Source organism: Lepisma saccharinum, chromosome 13 (genome assembly GCF_977018435.1).
Source record: "Lepisma saccharinum chromosome 13, izLepSacc3.1, whole genome shotgun sequence".
In the NCBI taxonomy this organism is placed as follows: domain Eukaryota; kingdom Metazoa; phylum Arthropoda; class Insecta; order Zygentoma; family Lepismatidae; genus Lepisma; species Lepisma saccharinum.
In genome coordinates, this window is record NC_139241.1 from 24,322,187 (window position 1) to 24,342,958 (window position 20,772).

At 37.4% G+C, this 20,772-nt stretch overlaps 1 protein-coding gene across 2 annotated transcripts in view; it reads left to right on the forward strand.

Moving 5' to 3' along the window:
- Positions 1 to 20,772, forward strand: part of LOC145996901 (estradiol 17-beta-dehydrogenase 11-like) — a 243,368-nt gene that overhangs the window by 208,364 nt on the left and 14,232 nt on the right. For both annotated transcript variants that reach the window (XM_083133463.1, XM_083133464.1), the window contains exon 7: positions 15,352 to 15,465. In XM_083133463.1, coding sequence (XP_082989589.1) covers positions 15,352 to 15,465 — 114 coding nt within the window. The remainder of the gene's footprint in view (positions 1 to 15,351; positions 15,466 to 20,772) is intronic.

A 20,772-nucleotide genomic window follows, 5' to 3' on the forward strand; every position in this document is an offset into this window, starting at 1 on the left:
GAATGTTTTATGCGCGTAGGCGGTTGTTTCCAACTTTTATCAAAGTAGTGTTTTGAGAGACATAAGATAGGTAAATTTGAAAAGTTGAAAAACCTGTCCGGAAAATTTTAAAGGACTGTCCAGCCGGCCCTAATTGAACTAGAGTGAAAGGCAATTGTAGATTCGGAACCTGTACGTCAAGACCTTTCCATAGAGTATATGGACGGTGGTCTACGGTAAAAATAACAAAAACCAAGATGTCGGCCAAGATGGAGGCCTCCATTGTCATAACGAGCTGAGATGACAATTAATTGTATAATATTACATAGTAATCGTGGGTGATGTTTATTGTCAGCTCGTTGTTGTAGGTAAATTTGAAAAGTTGAAAAACCTGTCCGGAAAACTTTAAAGGGCTGTCCAGCCGGCCTTAATTGAACTAGAGTGAAAGGCAATTGTAGATTCGGAATCTGTACGTCAAGACCTTTACATAGAGTATATGGACGGTGGTCTATGGTAAAAATAACAAAAACCAACATGGCGGCCAAGATGGCGGCCCCCATTGTCATAACGAGCTGAGATGACAATTAATTGTATAATATTACATAGTAATCGTGGGTGATGTTTATTGTCAGCTCGTTGTTGTAGGTAAATTTGAAAAGTTGAAAAACCTGTCCGGAAAACTTTAAAGGGCTGTCCAGCCGGCCCTAATTGAACTAGAGTGAAAGGCAATTGTAGATTCGGAATCTGTACGTCAAGACCTTTACATAGAGTATATGGACGGTGGTCTATGGTAAAAATAACAAAAACCAACATGGCGGACAAGATGGCGGCCCCCATTGTCATAACGAGCTGAGATGACAATTATTTGTATAATATTACATAGTAATCGTGGGTGATGTTTATTGTCAGTTCGTTGTTGTAGGTAAATTTGAAAAGTTGAAAAACCTGTCCGGAAAACTTTAAAGTGCTGTCCAGCCGGCCCTAATTGAACTAGAGTGAAAGGCAATTGTAGATTCGGAATCTGTACGTCAAGACCTTTCCATAGAGTATATGGACGGTGGTCTACGGTAAAAATAACAAAAACCAACATGGCGGCCAAAATGGCGGCCCTCATTGTCATGGTGAGCTGAGATGACAATTAATTGTATAATATTACATAGTAATCGTAGGTGATGTTTATTGTCAGCTAGTTGTTGTAGGTAAATTTGAAAACTTGAAAAACCTGTCCGGAAACTTTTAAAGGGCTGTCCAGCCGGTCCTAATTGAACTAGGCAATTGTAGATTCGGAATCTGCACATCAAAACCTTTCCATAGAGTATATGGAAGGTGTCTACGGTCAAAATAACAAATGCAGTATTGGCACGCCATACTGGGAAAGAAATTGCAAAAGGACGCATATGAATTTTTGTGATGTCATGTGATCTATGTTTTACCACTTTTATATTATCGCGAAGGTAAAAGAATAGTGGTAAAGATTAATTGACTTGGTGTTTTAAGTCCACTTTATGCACAGTAAGGCTAATTGTGACTGTTGGTTGGTTGATTTGGTGTTTTAAGTCCACTTTATGCACAGTAAGGCTAATTGTGACTGGACCTACAGTTTAAAGTGGGATCCGAACCACTTGTGCCTCCACCGGGTATCGAACCCGGGACCCCGTGATTACAAGGCGCCGACGCTGCCACTGCGCCATCGGGGAGGCGCTAATTGGGACTGGACTTACAGTTTAAAGTGGGATCCGAACCAGTATGTGCTTCCACCGGGTATTGACACCGGGACCCTTTTATTACAAGACGACGAAGCTGTTGCCACTACGCAATCGGGGAGGCCAAAAGTGGCGAAGAACATAAGTATAGGTAATGTTACTTTCGTCACGTTATGATCAAGGTGGTCCCTTCTTCGATACCCGATGGTGACGCCCAACAGCGCTAATAGCTTCTATTTTATGCCTCTCAAAACGCGTTCGAGGCGATAATGGAAAGCGAATGTTTTATGCGCGTAGGCGGTTGTTTCCAACTTTTATCAAAGTAGTGTTTTGAGAGACATAAGATAGGTAAATTTGAAAAGTTGAAAAACCTGTCCGGAAAATTTTAAAGGACTGTCCAGCCGGCCCTAATTGAACTAGAGTGAAAGGCAATTGTAGATTCGGAACCTGTACGTCAAGACCTTTACATAGAGTATATGGACGGTGGTCTATGGTAAAAATAACAAAAACCAACATGGCGGCCAAGATGGAGGCCCCCATTGTCATAACAAGCTGAGATGACAATTAATTGTATAATATTACATAGTAATCGTGGGTGATGTTTATTGTCAGCTCGTTGTTGTAGGTAAATTTGAAAAGTTGAAAAACCTGTCCGGAAAACTTTAAAGGGCTGTCCAGCCGGCCCTAATTGAACTAGAGTGAAAGGCAATTGTAGATTCGGAATCTGTACGTCAAGACCTTTCCATAGAGTATATGGACAGTGGTCTATGGTAAAAATAACAAAAACCAACATGGCGGCCAAAATGGCGGCCCTCATTGTCATGGTGAGCTGAGATGACAATTGATTGTATAATATTACATAGTAATCGTGGGTGATGTTTATTGTCAGCTAGTTGTTGTAGGTAAATTTGAAAAGTTGAAAAACCTGTCCGGAAACTTTTAAAGGGCTGTCCAGCCGGTCCTAATTGAACTAGGCAATTGTAGATTCGGAATCTGCACATCAAAACCTTTCCATAGAGTATATGGAAGGTGTCTACGGTCAAAATAACTCTAGAAGGTACCATATTTTCTACCATATCCTCGTATATTTCTGTTACATTTAGCCTCAGTGTGTAAAACGAATTTGAAACAACGGTTCAATCCGTTATTCGGTCGGCCCCTCAAAAAATACCACATTTTTACAATGCCCTCCTATATTTCTGTTCCGATTAGTCTCTGTGCATAACACAAATTTGAAACATCGGTTCAATTTGTCATTCGATCGGACCTTCAAGAAAATACCACATTTTCTACCACGCCCTCATATATTTATGTTTCGATTAGCCGTAGTGCATAAAACGGATTTGCAATATCGGTTCAATCCGTCACTTGATCAATCGATCGGACACCGAGAAGGTACCACCTTTTCTATTATACCCTCGTATGTTTATAAACATTTCCCGTTTCACTTATGTTTTCTCCTCTTTTACACCACCGTACAATAAACTGAACTTCAGCGGGAGTGTTGGCATCTGAAAATAGATAGATTAATATGTTAGTTATATTTTACACAGACTGTAATCCCAAGGAGCAAGTTTTTTGAAAAAGTTGAATTTTTTTTTGAAAAAGGTTGAATCTTTTTAAAAAAAAGTCGAAATTTTTTTGGAAAAAGGTTGACATTTTTTTTGGAAAAAGTCGACATTTTTAAAAAAGTGAAATAAGAGTTCCCTCAGTTACGGCCCTGTTTGCCCTGGACCTCAAGTTTCGAAGGGTCCCTTAGTTACGGCCCTGTTTGCCCTAGACCTCAAGTTTCTAAGGGAATCTTAGTTACGGCCCTATTTTCCCCAGACCTCAAGTTTCAAAGGGCCTTCAGTTAGGGCCCTGTCTGCCCCAGAGTAAAAGTAATTGTACATTCGGAATCTACACATACCCCACTTTTAAGACTGTAGGCCCTGTACTCATGTTTCAAAGAACCCCCTTTTTCGACCTTGTTTGACCCACAGTAAAACTTACTGCAGATAAAGCCCCAGCTCCAATCCTCTTTGCCTCAAAAGTAATTATACATTCGGAATCTGTGCGTTTGGAACCCCTTTCTAAAACTGTAGGTCCCGTACTCAAGTTTCAAAGAACCCCTGTTCCGACTCTGTTTGTCCCCGAGTAAAACTAATTGCAGATAAGGGACCCCGGTCCTGTCTATCCTAAAACTAATTACAGATTTGGGCGTGTTCGGTACCACATTTTAAAACTGTAGGCCCTGTACTAAAAGCCCCCGGTTAGCTAAATTGTTTTCACAGGCACGTTCTCCATTTTTCGGTTGTGAATGTTTAATTTTTAACACCAGTGAATCTGTGGCAGGATGTAACAAGGAAGTCGTGCTTCTATGAATAGACCTCTATCGAATTCGCATTCCCGACGGAAATCGTTATATGATAACGATAACCGCTGCTAATTAGTCTACATCGAACATATGTGTTGTAACCATTACAAAGTTTTCCTTCTCTGGCGACGCTTCAACAGTACATGGCCAGCAAGGAAGTTGCATCCGTTCCGATAATGTCTAAACCCTACACCGAAATTAAAATTATCTCTTGCCCGCAGACTCAAAAAGGAAGTTGTGGTTGGTTATCTCTGGCATGCATAATCAGCAAGGAAGTTGCATCCGTTCTGTTAATGACCAAACCCTACACAGAACTGATATGTATGTGTTGTGACCATCACTGCAAAGTTTTCATTCTTCCGTAACGTCGTCTTTACTGGTACAGTGTTGTATTGATGGAGGGAGATAATTTTGTACGTATATTACATCTATTTATTTCGATACAATAATAACATTTACTTGTATGTACAAACTCTTTTATTACTTTACACATTCTTTGTTAAAATACGGGTACTTTAGTATAGGTTTTTCGCAGTGGCGACGAATAGGTTCCAAAACTGGAGGGCATCCAAACTAGAGGGGCAAAGACAGTTTACTTTTCCCTTGCAGGTGAGGTTTAGCATAGTGCGGGGCCACAAATGACAAAAGGTGGGTAGGCGAAACAAATTCTTAACGACAAATGCGAACGTACATATTACGCTCTCTGTATGTTTTCTACAAAATCACCGAATACTGACGCATTTCTTTTCCTTTCAATAATAAAGCTGAATATGTTGACCAATGTGTCCACCTTCACTTCATGCATATTTAGGGTGATTGGGACCGGGGTCTATTTTAGGACCGATTGCTGTTTAATTTCAGTTTTATGCACATATAGGGTAATTGGGACAGGCCCAGGGGATATCCAGAATTGGATGTGTTATGGGCAATTCGAGATCATATTTGGAATGTTTTGTACACCAAGTGGACTTTATCTTGACAATATACTTTAGTTAGACATTTTTGTACGTACTTTGGATATTGTGTGGATACAAAAAATACATTTTAGACTACATTTGGATCTTATCTGGACACGATTTAGATATGAATAAAACTTGTTTTTTTTAACATTTTCTGGGTGTTATTGGAATGTACAAAAGATGTTTGCTGTTTGGTACATATTATGGAAATTTTCGTACCATTTTATGGATATAACAGGGACTCTTTAAACATTTATTATGACACCTTTTATATGTTAAATAGCTGTATCCTTAACTGAATTGCATAATTCTTACGAAATCGTGTGTGCACATGGAAAACATCAAATTCAAACTTGGTGGTGTTTAATATCCACACACCTCTCAATATCACATAACATTCTCAAACATCTCCGCCGCCACACAATATTTTAAATCCCCCAATAACACCCTTGCCCTTTGCCAAAATTTTTGGTATAACCCTGAACTTTAACTCCTTTCCGAAAATGTAGTATGTCCCTCAATAATTACTTCCACAACTATATAATAATATTGACAGCAATTTCCCCCGTTTGAGAACAACCCTCATATATTATTTTCTTGTCGCACCCCCATTTATTCATCTTATCTTTTATCCCAAAATTTATATAACCGTAATGGTAAATATTCCTCCAATTCTTTTTATCCTGAGTGTTACATAACCCATTCGAGATTCCTACAAATAATTCATATTTTTGAATATATTATTTTCCTCTCTTATCGAACCCCATCTTCACCTATTCCTCTTTTTATCCTCCTTATTTTCAACAGATACCACATTTCTTACCTACAAAAAACTAACAAACATTTCCCCACACAAGAACCGTTACCAGATCCTATTATCTTTTAAAAAAAAAAAAAAAGTAAAGTGTTCCCCTGTGCATAGCACCACGCCATGAAGGCGTATAGGGGGTGTGGGGGTAACGCCCCACACTTTCTTGATCCGGTCGTGACTGGGGGTGATGTGATCAGCATCACGCCCCTGACCGCCTTTACCCCCCAGGGTTTCCCCCAGGTACCCATGTTATTCGACGCTGGGTGGGCGCCGGGGCCGCTTTCACCGTTAGAAAAGTTCCCGGATTTGAACCGGCCGGGGATCGAACCCGGGACCTTGAGCATGGTAGTCAGACGCGTTACCGACTGAGCCACCGCGGCCACCTAATATCTTTTATCCCTTCTATTTGTACCTTTTTTTCCAATATCACGTTTTCCGTTAAACATATTTCAAACAGGCACAATTCCTAGAAGATTACGCCCAACCGTTTCCCTTCTCTTCTTCAACCGTCATAGACCCATTAACAGCCGGAAACCCATATCTTCAGCCCGACAAACACTCCGCACATATCACTCAACCGTTCCAAGAATACCATAACAATCGGAAACCCCTATCTCCACCACAACACTCCTTCCCGTCCTTTTCAATTAACGACCGACAAAAATCACAATTCCAAGCAACCAACCGTCGCCGAATTTCCTACTTCCCCCATCACAATTTCATCAACGCCAATTACCATCCTATTTCCCTAATTAAACGCACATTCTTATCTCATTCCCCCTCCCAATTCTCAGAATTTCAAAATCATCAACGCCACCTCAAAAACAGGAAACACATATCACAATTCGAAGAAAAACGGCGCGCACGCCCAATTTATGACGTCACAATTCTCTCAGCTAATCAGGGAAAATCCCTATTCCGATATAAACAGTTCCCTCCTCCCCATAATAACTCATCAACGCCATCTCTCCTCAAACAACGGAAACACGTATCACTATTCGCAGAATTTCAAACTCATAAACGCCATCTTTCCTCAGACACCGGAAACACGTACTCCAATTCCAAGAAACCGTCACCGGAAGCCACTACATTTCCTCCTCAATCAATCAAAATCCTACACACAAAACAAAACTCCGCCCACGCACCAATCAAAATCATCCTCACAAAATAAGCCACGCCCCTTTATGACGTCATCACGCAAAACAATACACTTGCTTGCCCACACACCTACATCATCAATTGATCTTTGATCGATCTTTTCCAATCAATTGATTTATCGTCCTCAACGGGGGTACATAACTACTATGAGTGATGCTCGCATGAATTGATGAAAGGGCAGTCACAAAGAATATATGCCCACGACGTGATTCGAACTAGGGGAACTTACTGACGGGATCCAAAGTTGACCACATTGACCATCGAGCTGGCAAGAATTTATTTGTGATTCATCCACAAAAGGGGGTGGGGGGTAATCTTTTATTGAGGGATTACGTTTTCCCACGACACTATATTTATTTATTTATTTATTTATTTATTGAGAAAATTTCAGATACAGCACGTAGCCATTTTACACTGAAATCAGTAACAATGAAAATAACAAAAATAACAAAAATAAAAATAGCAAAATAAGACAAAATATTAATATAAATAAGTCAAGATAGCACAATTAAATATTATTTAGCAACATATCTTCTGATGGTTGACCGAAAGGCATATTCTGTGGAAAATACATCAGCACTTGATGGGAGGTCGTTATATTGAGTGGGAAGTCTGTGGAAGAGCGATCTTTTTTGAATTTCCAGTCTTGGCTTTTTTGTGTAAAATAGATTTGTGTTGCGTGTTGAGCGCATAGGCACTCGAAAGTGGAATTCCTGGAGGAGTGTGTTGCAACGGATTTTGCCATTGACAATTTTGTAAAGATACCTAAAATCGTTCAGTAAACGGCGCTGATAGGGAGTCTGTAGGTTTAGAAAGGCCAGGAGATGTAGTGTTGGAAAGTTGCGTAATGAGGGAACCCTGTAACGAACTATAGCCAGGAAAAAGTTAAGAACAGAATCAATTCTGGAGAGCTGAGTGGGACATGCCATGGACCAGACGGGAGAGCAGTATTCTATTATTGGTGTACAAGTATTATAGTACAAGGTGAAGGCTGAGATGTCACTAATTTCGGTGAAACGGTATCCTTTTACAATTTCTAAAAAGCATATTTTAATTTTTCAAAAATAAAATATATTTCAGTTATGGTTTTCTAAACACAAATCAGTTTAGATACAATATTTCTGCAGTTTTTCTATAGTTTGTTGGCAGTTACCAGGGAAATGTTGATTTGAATAACTTTGCCATCACTGGCGTACGCAGGAATTTTTTCGGGGGGCTGAACTTCTGAACTTGGATGGTGCATTGGTGCGTTCGGTGGCGCAGGAACATTTTTCATCTGCGGTACGTACAAAATTCGTTTTTCATATATATTGTATATAATGATAATGTATATATTGGGGATAGAGAATTCCTTTTTAGAAGAACAGACAAGGTATTCTGTTTTTTTAATCCAAAGTTTACGTAAACACATTTTATTTCTTTATTTATTATTATTTTTATTAGAATTTATGGCAATTTTAAAGACAGATAATTTAAACATTTAAAGCTCAAGACCTCGTTTTGGGCTCATTTCGAATATGATGAAACGGAAAATCAGAAGTTCGTCATTGGAAACTAGTGAACAAACATGAATATATGCAATAAATGGGAACATTTGGAGTGTAGAGGTTTGACTGTAATGCACTGGGTAATATTTTGTTCTTCTAATGAAAGATATTTCTGTAAATCTTGTAAACCAGATTTTGATCCATTTTTGTTAAAATCTTATACAAGTACAGTGAATCCCAATTTGGACAAGATTATTGCTGCATTTCAAGTTACCGTTACCCAAAGTTTGCAGCAAAATAATGAAAATCTTCAAGAAAAGTTGGAACAGAACATTCGCTGTGAATTGCACAAAATAATGAAATGTTGCAAAAGGATTTGCAACAAAATAATAAAAATCTAGAAGAGAAGTTTCAAACCATTCGAAATGAATTACAGCAGCATAATGTTAGGTTTAACGGCCGGCTTGATCATATTGAACATTCGTTACAAGATGTTGCCCAAACTTGTCAAAATGTTAGCAGTGAGTTGAGGTATAAATTGGATGAAGGTATTAGTACAATGAATGTCGAAGTTTCAGATATTCAAGAACAAATGAAGAGTCATCACGGAAAGTTGGCAAAGTTGGAAGTCTGCAATGAGGAAATTATGGAGAAATTTACTCAACATGAGGTTAGGTTTGAAACATCATATGCGGATTTAGATAGAATGAAGGTGGTTCAGACTGCTACATGTAGCTCTGAAACCTTGATAAATAACCTTAGAGATGGGGTTATTTCTTTGGAGCAAGGCAATGCCATCAAAACAGAGTTGCTAACCAAACTTTGAATAGAAGAGAAGAACTGAGCGAAGAGGATGGAAATAGAAAACAAACTGAGCCTGTGGCTTGTCAAAGAAATAACACAAATTCAAATCGAAGGTCACAAAATGTTAAATTTCGGGCTAGTGCTCGAAGTGACAAACGTGGTGTTGGTTCTTCCGGTTATGATTCATCTGATATTGATGTACCTGCAATTACTAAACGTAAATCAGGTCAGGCGTTACCCCCACACTCCCTATACGCCTTCATGGCCTGGTGCTAAGGACAGGGGAGCACTTTACCTTTTTTTAACCTTAAATCAGGTCAGAACGCTACTTGTTTAGGAACTGATTTTACCTATAGGCTTTCCAATACATCTTATTTGTGGGATCCTCATCGAATCACCTGCTCATTTCGCTACACATCCGTTGACCAATAAGGACTTCTCACTTTCGGAGAATACATGTAGAGTGCATTACAATGAACCTTGTTCTACTAACCATTATGGTTGTGGAGGTCCTCTGAAAGCCAGTTTTCATAATGAAGCTCAATGTTGTACAACGAAAGCTTATTCAAATAATCCAATTTCACAAATGCATCTTGCATCTTCAGCATACATCTTTATATGAGAAACCAATATATACTGTGGCTGGTAATACAAATGCTACAACTTCAATTAGTCCGATGTTTTGTAATCAAAATTACATTCCCAGAAATGACATTTTGAATGAGCCAATTAACATTGCTTCTAGGAATTCTGAGTCTCCAAATTTTGGATCAAACGAGTTTTGTTTTGTGTGCAGAATTTAATACAAATATTTCTGCAGGAAACCCATTTGGAGAATGCACGGATAAAGTTATTCGTGTAAATGAGCTAAGCCAGTTACCATGTTTTGGAGGTGACGTCTCGAAACAATCAGCTAGGGAGTTTATAGACCAGCTGACAACAATGTTAAATTTGATCTTTTACAATTTGTATCTTTTCAATATCGCCTGCAAGTTATTCACAAATGTTTCTACAATACTGCAGCGTATTGGTTCAATAGTGAAAGGCGGAATTTCTTATCATATGATGATTTTGTATGCAAGTTTCTCGACCAATTTGTTTCGAATGATTTGTTAGAGAGACAACTGGCAGTTTTGCTTTCTCGTAAATACAATACATCTTCTTTTTTATCATTAGAAGAGTACGCATTGAAGGTATATTCATCTTATTGCAACCTTGTAGAAAAGTCTAACCAAGCTGAAATAATAAGAGTAATTCTGAAGCAATTGCCAGAACAGTTTCTAAGAATGTGGGTTGTCACGAAATTTCCAACCTTAAACAATTAACACAAAAACTCAGGACAATAGACTTATATTCTACCTATAAAATCAAATTTTTGTCACTACCTGGTGATTATATAAGCGGGGAGTGCAACTCGAATAAGTTCGAAAAATCTAGGCATTTTGTAAGACAAGTGTCTGTGGAAAATAAGTCATGCAGTGATTCGTCTACTCAAACTGTAGCGTCAGAGAGATGTATGGGCCAACCAGCTGTTAGGAATCTCAGAAACAACTATAGGCAATCTGGAGCTAACCAAGGGAGGTTTAGGTGACAAGTTAACGATCGAAGTTTGTACTTTCATAATAACAATCGAAGAACAACCACTCAAAGGAACGCTAGTAATGGCAATATTACAGATGCACCTAGATACAGAAATAGCAGATTTCAAAGTCCGACCAATACAGAATTGCGAGGTGACTAACTCAGAGATTTCAGCAAGGAACAACGAAAGTTTCTGAAATGGAATGAATTGCAATGACATTAGTTTAAATCAAGAATGTTCCTCAGTAACTAATGTTACTAGACTAGTTGTTAAACAACTAAGGTGGGGAAATGCGCTCCAATTCGCCCTGCCAGAGGATGACCACATGGAGCTTACTTGTAATTATGATCCTTACCTTTTGCATGTTAAGTCTTGTCTTGGTGACTTTAATAGGGTTAACTATTTAGGCGTTGATAGAGAAGAAGTTTTACCTGTTGCATTTTTATTGAAGTGGTTTGATTCAGAGCCTGATTGGACTGTTACAGATAAAGGAACTCCTACACCTTTACTTGAAGCACCAGAAATACAGGGAAGAATTTGTGACTTGTTTCTAAATTGTTGAATTGACACTGGTAGTCAATGAAATTTGTTGGATTACAAGGTTTGGATCACTCTAAGTTCTATATTGCCAAGTATAAATCTGAAACCAATACAAGGAATTCAGTTGGCTTGTTTCGCTGGTGAGCAACGTATAAAAGTTGTAGGTTTTAAATATGTCGTCATGCAGTTAGGAGATTAATTTTTCTACGTGGGTTTATATATAGTTAAACAATTTCATGCCGATTTGATCTTGAGAGCACCATTTTTGTGGCAGTACAAGGCTATAATTAATTATCCTATGTCTAGTGATGAACTAATTCATTCAAGTGGTAAGGAAGTATCAGCTCATTTTGTTCCGAGTTTCACAAATAATACTTGCTCGTTAAATTCGGTAACTGGATCTTGTTAAACTTTGACATTTGAATATTCTCATGTGGATGATTCTGCTTATCTAGCTTCTGAAGAAGACATCCATAAGAAAGTTTATGGCAACGAATATTGTGAAGCTGGAGTTGCTGATAATTTATTTAATTCATTGCTGAAGTATCAAGATGTGTATCAACCAAAGGCAGCCAAAGTGGAATCTTATGACATACAACGAATGAACTTATAGTGGAATCTACGTACCCTATTCTATTCGCTACGCGAGATGACATGGAGAAAGAATTAATGAAATGGAAAACATGGGGAGTAATTCATGAAAGTACTTCTCCATACCGGAACCCTCACCACATAGTTCCAAAGGCAGGTGGATTGTGGCGTCCTGTTGTTGATTTTAGGAAGATGAATGAACATGTAATTTCACCCATGACACAGGTTGAACTTATATCTGAACTTTTGCCTAGGTTGAGAGGCGCAAAATTCTTTTCGACGATTGACCTAACTTGTGGATATTTTCAAATACCATTGACACCTAGATCTTTTAAGTTCATAGCTTTCTCATATCGTGGTATTTTAATGGAATTTCATTTTTGCCTTTTGGTATTAAGAGTGCTGTTAGTGTTTTTGTCGACAGAATGCATAAAGTGTTTGGCAATGATACCAGTTCATTTCATATAGTGTATGTGCATGATATTCTCATATTTTCATCATCACTGCAAAGTCATTTATAACATTTGGACTATGTGTTGAAAACTTTGAAAGAAGTAAATATGTATCGAAGTGCACATTTTGTAAAACTGAAGTGAAATTTGTTGGACACATAGTATCAGGTGAAACCAGATAGATCCAGAAAGAAATCTAGCAATAACTAAATATCCTACTCCAACAAACAGAAAGGCGTTAAGAAAATGTTTAGGAATGGTAAATTGGAGGAGAAAATTTGTGGATAAGTTTGCAATGATTGCTGCTTCTTTATACGATTTACTTAGAACGAATAAGAAATGGGAATGGAATGAAGCACATCTCCAGGCATTTAAACGTCTGAAGGAATTGCCTTTGTCTCCGGAGATGTTAGCTCAACCTGACTTGAACAACACTTTCCATGTAAATACTGATGGCAGTAAAATAGGAATCGGTGGAGTCTTATAGCAATATTCTGACGATGGTGAAACTTTGATTATCCAATATGCGAGCAGAGTCTTGCGAGGTTCAGAATTAACATATTCTGTGCATGAAATAGAATGTCTTGCCATCCTTTTTTTCCGTGGAAAAAATTCAATATGTATATTAGACAGACCATATGTAATACACTGTGACTATCAATCACTTTCTTCGTTAAATTCAGCAAGATCGTTAAATCAAAGGCTTAATAGATGGGCTTTGAAATTGCAAAATTATGATTATACAATTCAGCATGTTAGTGGTTCTGCAAATACGGCCGCGGACGCGTTAAGTAGATATCCAATTAAGTCACAAAACAATTTGTTTCCTTCCACTTTACATGTAAACTGCACAGATATTGATTTACTTGAAAAAGAAAACATTTTGTATTGGATGAAAGTACAACAAAAAGATGAATTATGTCAACGTATAATTTCTATGTTAAGCAAAGGTGAAGACCATTTTGAGATTAAGGGAATATTTAAAATACATAAAATTATATTGTTTTGTAGATCTGCCAACTCGAATCATTGGAGAGTTTTTGTACCTGAAGCAGCTGTCAAGAAAGTTTTATATGATCAACATGATTTAGCTGGACATTTTGGGTTTTCTAAGCTTTATAAGAAGTGTTCTAAATTCTATTTCTGGCCTAAAATGAGAGGAAGTGTAAAGGTATATTTAAGTGATTGTGTGGAATGTGAAAGGACGAAATAAAAAAACACAACATATTACCAAAGAGGAGCTTCACGTGATTTATTTAAATTACATCAGTTCTTATCTTTAGACTTGATTTGTCCATTGCCATTATCTCAAGGATGCCAACATATTCTGACTATTGTGGAATTGACCAGCAAATATGTTATCGCTTGTCCTCTCAGGAAGGCAACAACTCGAGAAATTATCAACAGAATTAACTTAGGTTATTTCCATCATTATCCTATGTGTACAGTTATGTTAACGGATAATGGATCACAATTTAAATTTAAATTTAAATTTTAAATTTAAATCCAATGAATGGGAAAATTTTTTGAAGTCAATTGGTGTAAAGCATATTCTCACTTCACCATATTCGTCTCATGAGAATCCAATTGAGAGACATAATAAAGAGATCATTCGTTTGCTTAGACTCTTTTGTAAAACCAACCATACATCTTGGTCCAAAGTTTTAACAAATGTTATAAAATTACTAAATCACTCATATAACGAGGTTGTTGATTTCACCCCGGCTGAAATTTTTCTACACGAGGAAGTTCAGGATAAAATAACTTCTGTTATTGACTGGCCTGAAGAGATGAAAGAATTGTCTTGGACAGCTAAATACATTCAGTTAATTGAAACAACGAAACGTTTAAAATCCAGAAAGAAGACTCATTCAAACGCAGAAACCCCTACAATTATTCAAGGTGATTTGGTTATGGTTAGGATTCATGCAAGACGTTCTGCCTTGAACAAAACTACCCATAAATTTTATGACTTATATGTGTGGCCATTTTTGGTGGAGAAAGTGAAGAACAATTTTGTGAACTTGGTGTCTTTAGATGGACAGCAGATAAAGTGAGACACAATTTTAAAAATATCAAACCCTTCGACTGTTCATTGGAGAAGAAACACGAGTTGTTGTTGAATGTTAACAAATAGGTGCGCAAGGGTAACAACGTAGTTTCGAATTGATTGTCATTCTTTGAAAGATTTGTTATAGTATTAAATGTTGTTTTGAATGTTGAATATTTGAAAGTTATGTAACTGTTCGATGTATATATTTAAGATCTTGTATCTTTTAAGCCACCAAAGTATGATGGCTATATTTTCTTCATCCCAGGAAGGGAGGTTATTGTGACTGTCATCTTCTATAACATTCACAATTAAGTTGTATTAATGATAAAAACCTTTGATAAGAAGAAAGAAATTTCATTAATACGGTTACTGTTCTAATGATGTATTATGGGATATAGTGTAATATACCAATTTGTAAGTAGATTTCTGTATTTTATTTCTTAAAACAAATAATATATTTGTACTAGTTGCTAATTCAAAAACTAACAGCAACAATACATAAATACGTTGCTTACGTTACGCAATTTATAGCGACTGTGTACAGTCACGCTATATCATATTTGCTTTAACATTGGCATTGTCATAATTTTAACGTGCATCATGTATGTCACTTCTGACAATTTGTAACATGTGTATCGTATGTTTATTTGGTTCATTTCAACGAGGGTTGAATTTTACTTTATCTACTGTATTATATTACGACAAGTATGGGAGGGGAGGGGGCAAGTGCAGGTCACCTGTTCCCCTGCCTGATTTAGCACCGCATGCCGATATATATATAGTGTATTTGTGTATGATTCTAGTTTATAACCATAATTGTGATACGAAGAAAGTAGTCGTTCTTCCCAACTAATGCCTCTCTGTGTCTGCCTCCAGGATTCCCAGCATGTCGATGAGATTCGCCGCCAAGAAGATTGTATCCGGGGTGCTGAAAGACCAGCGCCGAGTGGTGGTGCCCTCTTCCATGGGTACTGCCTCTACTTTGTACAGGTGAGTTTCAGAAAAGCCTTCCAAACAATAGCCGCAGACTTTCAGGAGCACTTCCTCCCCCCACCTAACTTCTGTCTAGCAAGCTAACGAGGCCCAGAAGCCTGGCCTCACAGCAAGTATAATCCTCTTTGGGACTTGCGTCTTGTTTGGTCCTGTGTTTGTTATGGTCCGTTCATCATGTCATAACCATTCATCTCCAACGTCGCGATTACAAAAGCGGCAAAAAAAGACGGAAAATCAATCAATCAATCACCCCCTCCCCCAAATAAAGGGCCAGGGGGGAAACATGCAAGTCAATTTCATGTCGTAAGCAAGGTGGTGGTGTCATTTCATGCAATGTGGATGCTTGCGGTAGGTTTTCTTTCGTTTCATACATTTTACACTTCAATACATCAAAGCATGTGTTCTTTGTACTTTTCCCTTTACATGTTCAGTAACATTTTGCAATTAAAAATTCATTCATTTATTTTTAATATCACTGATTTCAAGATGGCGGACATTATTTTTTTATGGCGCGCGTCATTTTCTCCATTCTTATGCATCATCGGTAACTCTTTTTATCTCAGCTCTGGTAAGACCTAGGACAATGAGACGAAATCTGTGATGTTAAGCACTCTATTAGCAACAATTATATGTGTGTATAATATTATAAATATTATTCCTTCATAATAAATTTCAAGGTCAAAATTGTCTATCCAAATCAATCAAAATGTCGTTTTTGGATATTTTTTTAGGGAGAAGGCAGTTTGTTTCACACTTCAATTTTATTTTTCAATTATCTGTGTACCAATAGTGTATGTCAAAATTATTTGAAGCTTGAGACTAATAATTTTCTTTCTACAGGGTCATAAACATGTAGTTTTTGATAAGAAATTCCAAGTTCAGGGCTAAATATCTCTGGTGCGCAGTTGTTTAGAAATCTGAAATTTGTACACAATACAGTACTGTATGGTAAGTAACTTTAGTTAAAGTTTTTAGTTTGAGATTCAGTTGCTTTAAGAGATACGGTCATGCAAAACTCATGAAAAAAATCAATAATTCGCATTAAATAAGGTATGACTAATTTAATTATCTTGCGTTAAAATTCTGGAAACTGTAATTTGGGATGTAAATAAACAACATTACAATCCTGAAAAGGATCTGCAGTAAAGTATAGCTATATGCGAGGGTGTGCTGAAAAGTATTTCTCGAAAGAGAATAGCTGCAGAGTTCAATGTGCCCAGGCGTCTGGTAAGCTTGACGAGAGAGCTAGTGAAAGATCAAGTCATTCCACCAGAACTAGGAAAGAGACATGGTGATGTCATTGAACCAGAGACTGTAAATAAAGTCTGTGAATTTTACAAAACTGATGATTTCAATCGAATCTGTCCAGGCAAGAATGATTGTTTATCTGTAAAAATATATAATATTAAAGTTCATAAGCAAAAGCGGCTCATTCTTTGCAATCTGAATGAACTGTTTGTGGAGTTCAAAAAAAGAAACGCAGGAGTCCGTAAAACTGGAAGGCCAAAATTTAAAAGCAATTAACAGCGTAATTTTCAGTAAATAGCTAACAATAAGCATTTGTAATCTCAATATGACTTGTAATATTGTGTTTATATGTTTCTAATATTCGTACACTACAAGAGAAATAATTATTCAATGCAAGCAATACCTACATCCAAGAAAAAATTGTAATCTCAATTTAAAATATTTTATACGAGGGTATGTTGAAAAGTAATGCCTCCTAATTTATTGGAAAACTGTTGAATTTATTTGAATAAAAGAAATGCGGGTAACTTTCTAAAACTTTATTCTCCATATCTACACAATATACGTATTTTCCACATAATTTCTCTGGCGATCAATACACGTCTGCTAACGACAGTACAGTTTATTAATGCTGTCACTGTAGAATTGTTGATCTTCATTGCGAAGCTACAGCCTCACTTCTGTTCGCACTGCATCATCAGAATCAGAGTGAACTATTCTTAAGTGATCTTTAAGTAGGGTGGCCATAATATTTTGACCAAAAAAGGGACATCACAAGAAGGTCAGTTTACCCCCTCCCCCTCTTGAGAAATCGGTTACGCCTAATTATAAAATTATTGTTATTTTTTACGTATTTTTATTTTTTATTAAAATATGGGTCACAAACTAAACAACAAATGAAATATGATCTCCGTTGTCAAATGGTATTTATTATACAGGGTCATCGAAAAAGGTATCCGTGATTTCAGTTGTAATTTGTATGATCAAAAAGCAAGCGATCTCTTTAAAATCAAGAAGCAACTGTACAACAAGTGTACGAGTTTTGTTATTTATCATTGTGTTGACCTTGAAGTCGCTAGAAGCATGCGCAGACGCTATCGCGCCGCACGCCGCCTGTTTCACTAATCAGTCATTCACTGCAATATTGGCGAGTGTACAGCAGAAAGCGCAGTGTGTGTTGTGGTACGCTGAATTCAAATCGATTGTTACATTACAGCGTCTGTTTGGGCGTACCTGCTACACAGATCGACCTTCAGACAAAACCATTGTTCTTTGGTATAATCAGTTTAAGGAAACTGGAAGCGTGAACATTAACAAATCTCCAGGCCGACCGCCAACATCGGAAGAGAAAGTGGAGCGTTTGAGACAATCATGTTTTCGCAACCCTAAAAAGTTCATCGTTCGACGAAGTTTAGAACTTGGTATCCCTAAAACAACTATTCATAATGTGCTTCATAAACGTCTGAGACTTCATGCTTATAAAATCCAGCTAAGACATGAAATTAAGGAAACTGACTGACCGAAAAGCGTCGAATTTGCTGTGATGATGCTGAATGTGATGGACGACGATGAAAGTTACCTTAACCGAATTGTTTTTAGTGATGAAGCAACCTTTAACATTAACGGATGTGTTAACCGTCACAATTGTCGAATATAGGAGCCTCAGCAACCTAATGAAGTTTTCCAGTACGTTTGTGGTTCGCCTAAGCTAAATGTGTGGTGTTGACTAATGCACGATGGTTTTGTAGGCCCATTCTTTTTGCCGAGAACACGATTACATGTGACACTTACCTGGATATGCTCAACCTTTATGTTTTCACACAAATTGATGACATTGAAAGAGAAAAGGGAATAAGTGTAATTTTTCAGCAAGATGGAGCGCCACCTCATTACAGTCTCGTTGTACGAGAAGCTCTCAATAACAGGTTCCCTGGTCGTTGGATTGGAAGGAAAGGTTATGTTTTGTGGCCACCTAGAAGCCCCGATCTGACTCCTCTGGACTTTTTCTTTTGGGGTTGTCTCAAAAACATTGTTTACGCTGAAAAAATACGAGACCTGCACCATTTAAGAGAAAGAATCAACGCCGCGATAACAACTGTGACTCCGGACATGCTTCAGCGTACATGGCCGGAGATTGACTATCGCTTAGATGTTTGCCGAGCAACTGGGGGAGCTCACATCGAAACTTTGTAGGTAATGTAAAAATCTTGAATGTTTTCTGCATCTTTTGGTAATTTACGTTTGCTATAAGTTTAGGTATGTCATTTTGAAATCACGGACACATTTTTCGATGACCCCGTATTATAATCTCATTATGACTTGCATAGTGTTTCTGGTCCCTTTTGTTCAACCTTTGGTTAGGCTCAAGCTGAAGTTGAGGAATGCCAGAAGTATTTTTCAGAAGAAGCAATGGTCTTGAAAACAACTTTATTCTTCAGCAACTCTTCATAAAACTCGCCACCTATCGGACACACAACGCAAGATTTGTCTCTGCAGTTTGTGTCGAGACGTAGGAATTTAAATTATTGTTGTAGATCCGTATTGAAACTACACATACAGTTCTTGGCCACATTCTCGACGACAATGGAACATTTTGATTGTTATGAAGTGCTTGAAACGCAGTCCAGCTGTTTTGCCACTGTGTTGCTGTGACGCTGATTTAAAAATTCCATAATATTTTCTCTCTTTTTTTGCTGGAGATGTCTCTCTAATTCAGATTTATTTTTCAAGCTAACTCCTAGACTTTTATAAAACGGGACTCGCGCACTTTCGGCGTGGCCATTGGCCACGTCTTGTACGCTCGCATGCTTGACCTTCGGCCACGTTGTGGGCGCAATCATGTTATAGATGGGGTTCCTCAATGATCTCAATGATTTTGAAGATGCGTGCATGTTGTATTGGATGAAGGGAAACAACACTTCTGTGTGTATGTGCTCTAATATTTTACAAATATTTAACACATATTATTGTCTAGTTTCATAATAATATACTTGGTACATATGGTCCGTTTCAAAATATTTAGATATTTCATATAAACGAATTAAATAGCGACATGTCTCGTGCGCTCGCCGACGTGGTTCGCTTATTTGAAAAGTCTTGAACATAACGTTATGTGTGTTCGGTCTCCTGTTTGCTTTCTTAATAATAAGCTGGGTAAGTAAAAACCGTTTCAAGTTAGTTAGTTGGATGTTTTCTGTAAACGGATTCAATAGGGACACTAAATTGGAAAAGCAATATTTACGTATTGTGTCATTTTCACAAGTTAAAACTTAATTGAAAAATAATTGTTTTCCGTCATTCCCCTCGAATTCCACCTCTCCTCTGTAATAAATTATGAGGCTCATATTTTGAAATTCGAACAGTCTAGCATAATTCACTTAGTAGTTTCTGGGATGAAAATAAAGTTCCCTAGCAACGTCTGTTGCCATGGTCAACAACAAGCAAGTTAAGCACTGAAGAATTGTTCGTCATTATACCTCCAAACATTTAGTTAAAGCAACATGATGTAGATATTATCGCATTGAGTATACCAATATTTAATTGCATCTGGACTGAAACATCTTCATATGTAGATGTCAATCTTGTTTGAAGCACCTTCTCAAAACCAAGAGTGTGTGTGATCTGTGAGAAATAATGTAGCTTCACAATAAAGACTTGAATCAAACAAGATAGTTAGTGTTGCTCACGGGACGGGACAAGCCTTTTGAAATTCGAGACGGGACGAGACGGAATGCCTTTCTCGTCTCGTTTTCGAGACGAGACACGAGCTTTTGAAAAGTCTCGTCTCGTCTCGAATGTCTCGAAAAAATAAAAGCAAAATTTTTAATCAGTTTCAAATACTTGTTTGCTGGGAATAAAGTATTTCAATTAGAAACGTTGATAAGCGTGTATTAAGTCAAAATAAGAAGTCTCTTCTAGAGAGAGGCATGAATGAATAACTAAACTTATTTCCTATACTCTTTCGAAACACAGCGTTACTCCCCATTTTTTTAAAAAAAAAACTTCCAGGTTAATAACTTTATGTTACGATAGTACTCCAGATACTAATACAATTCT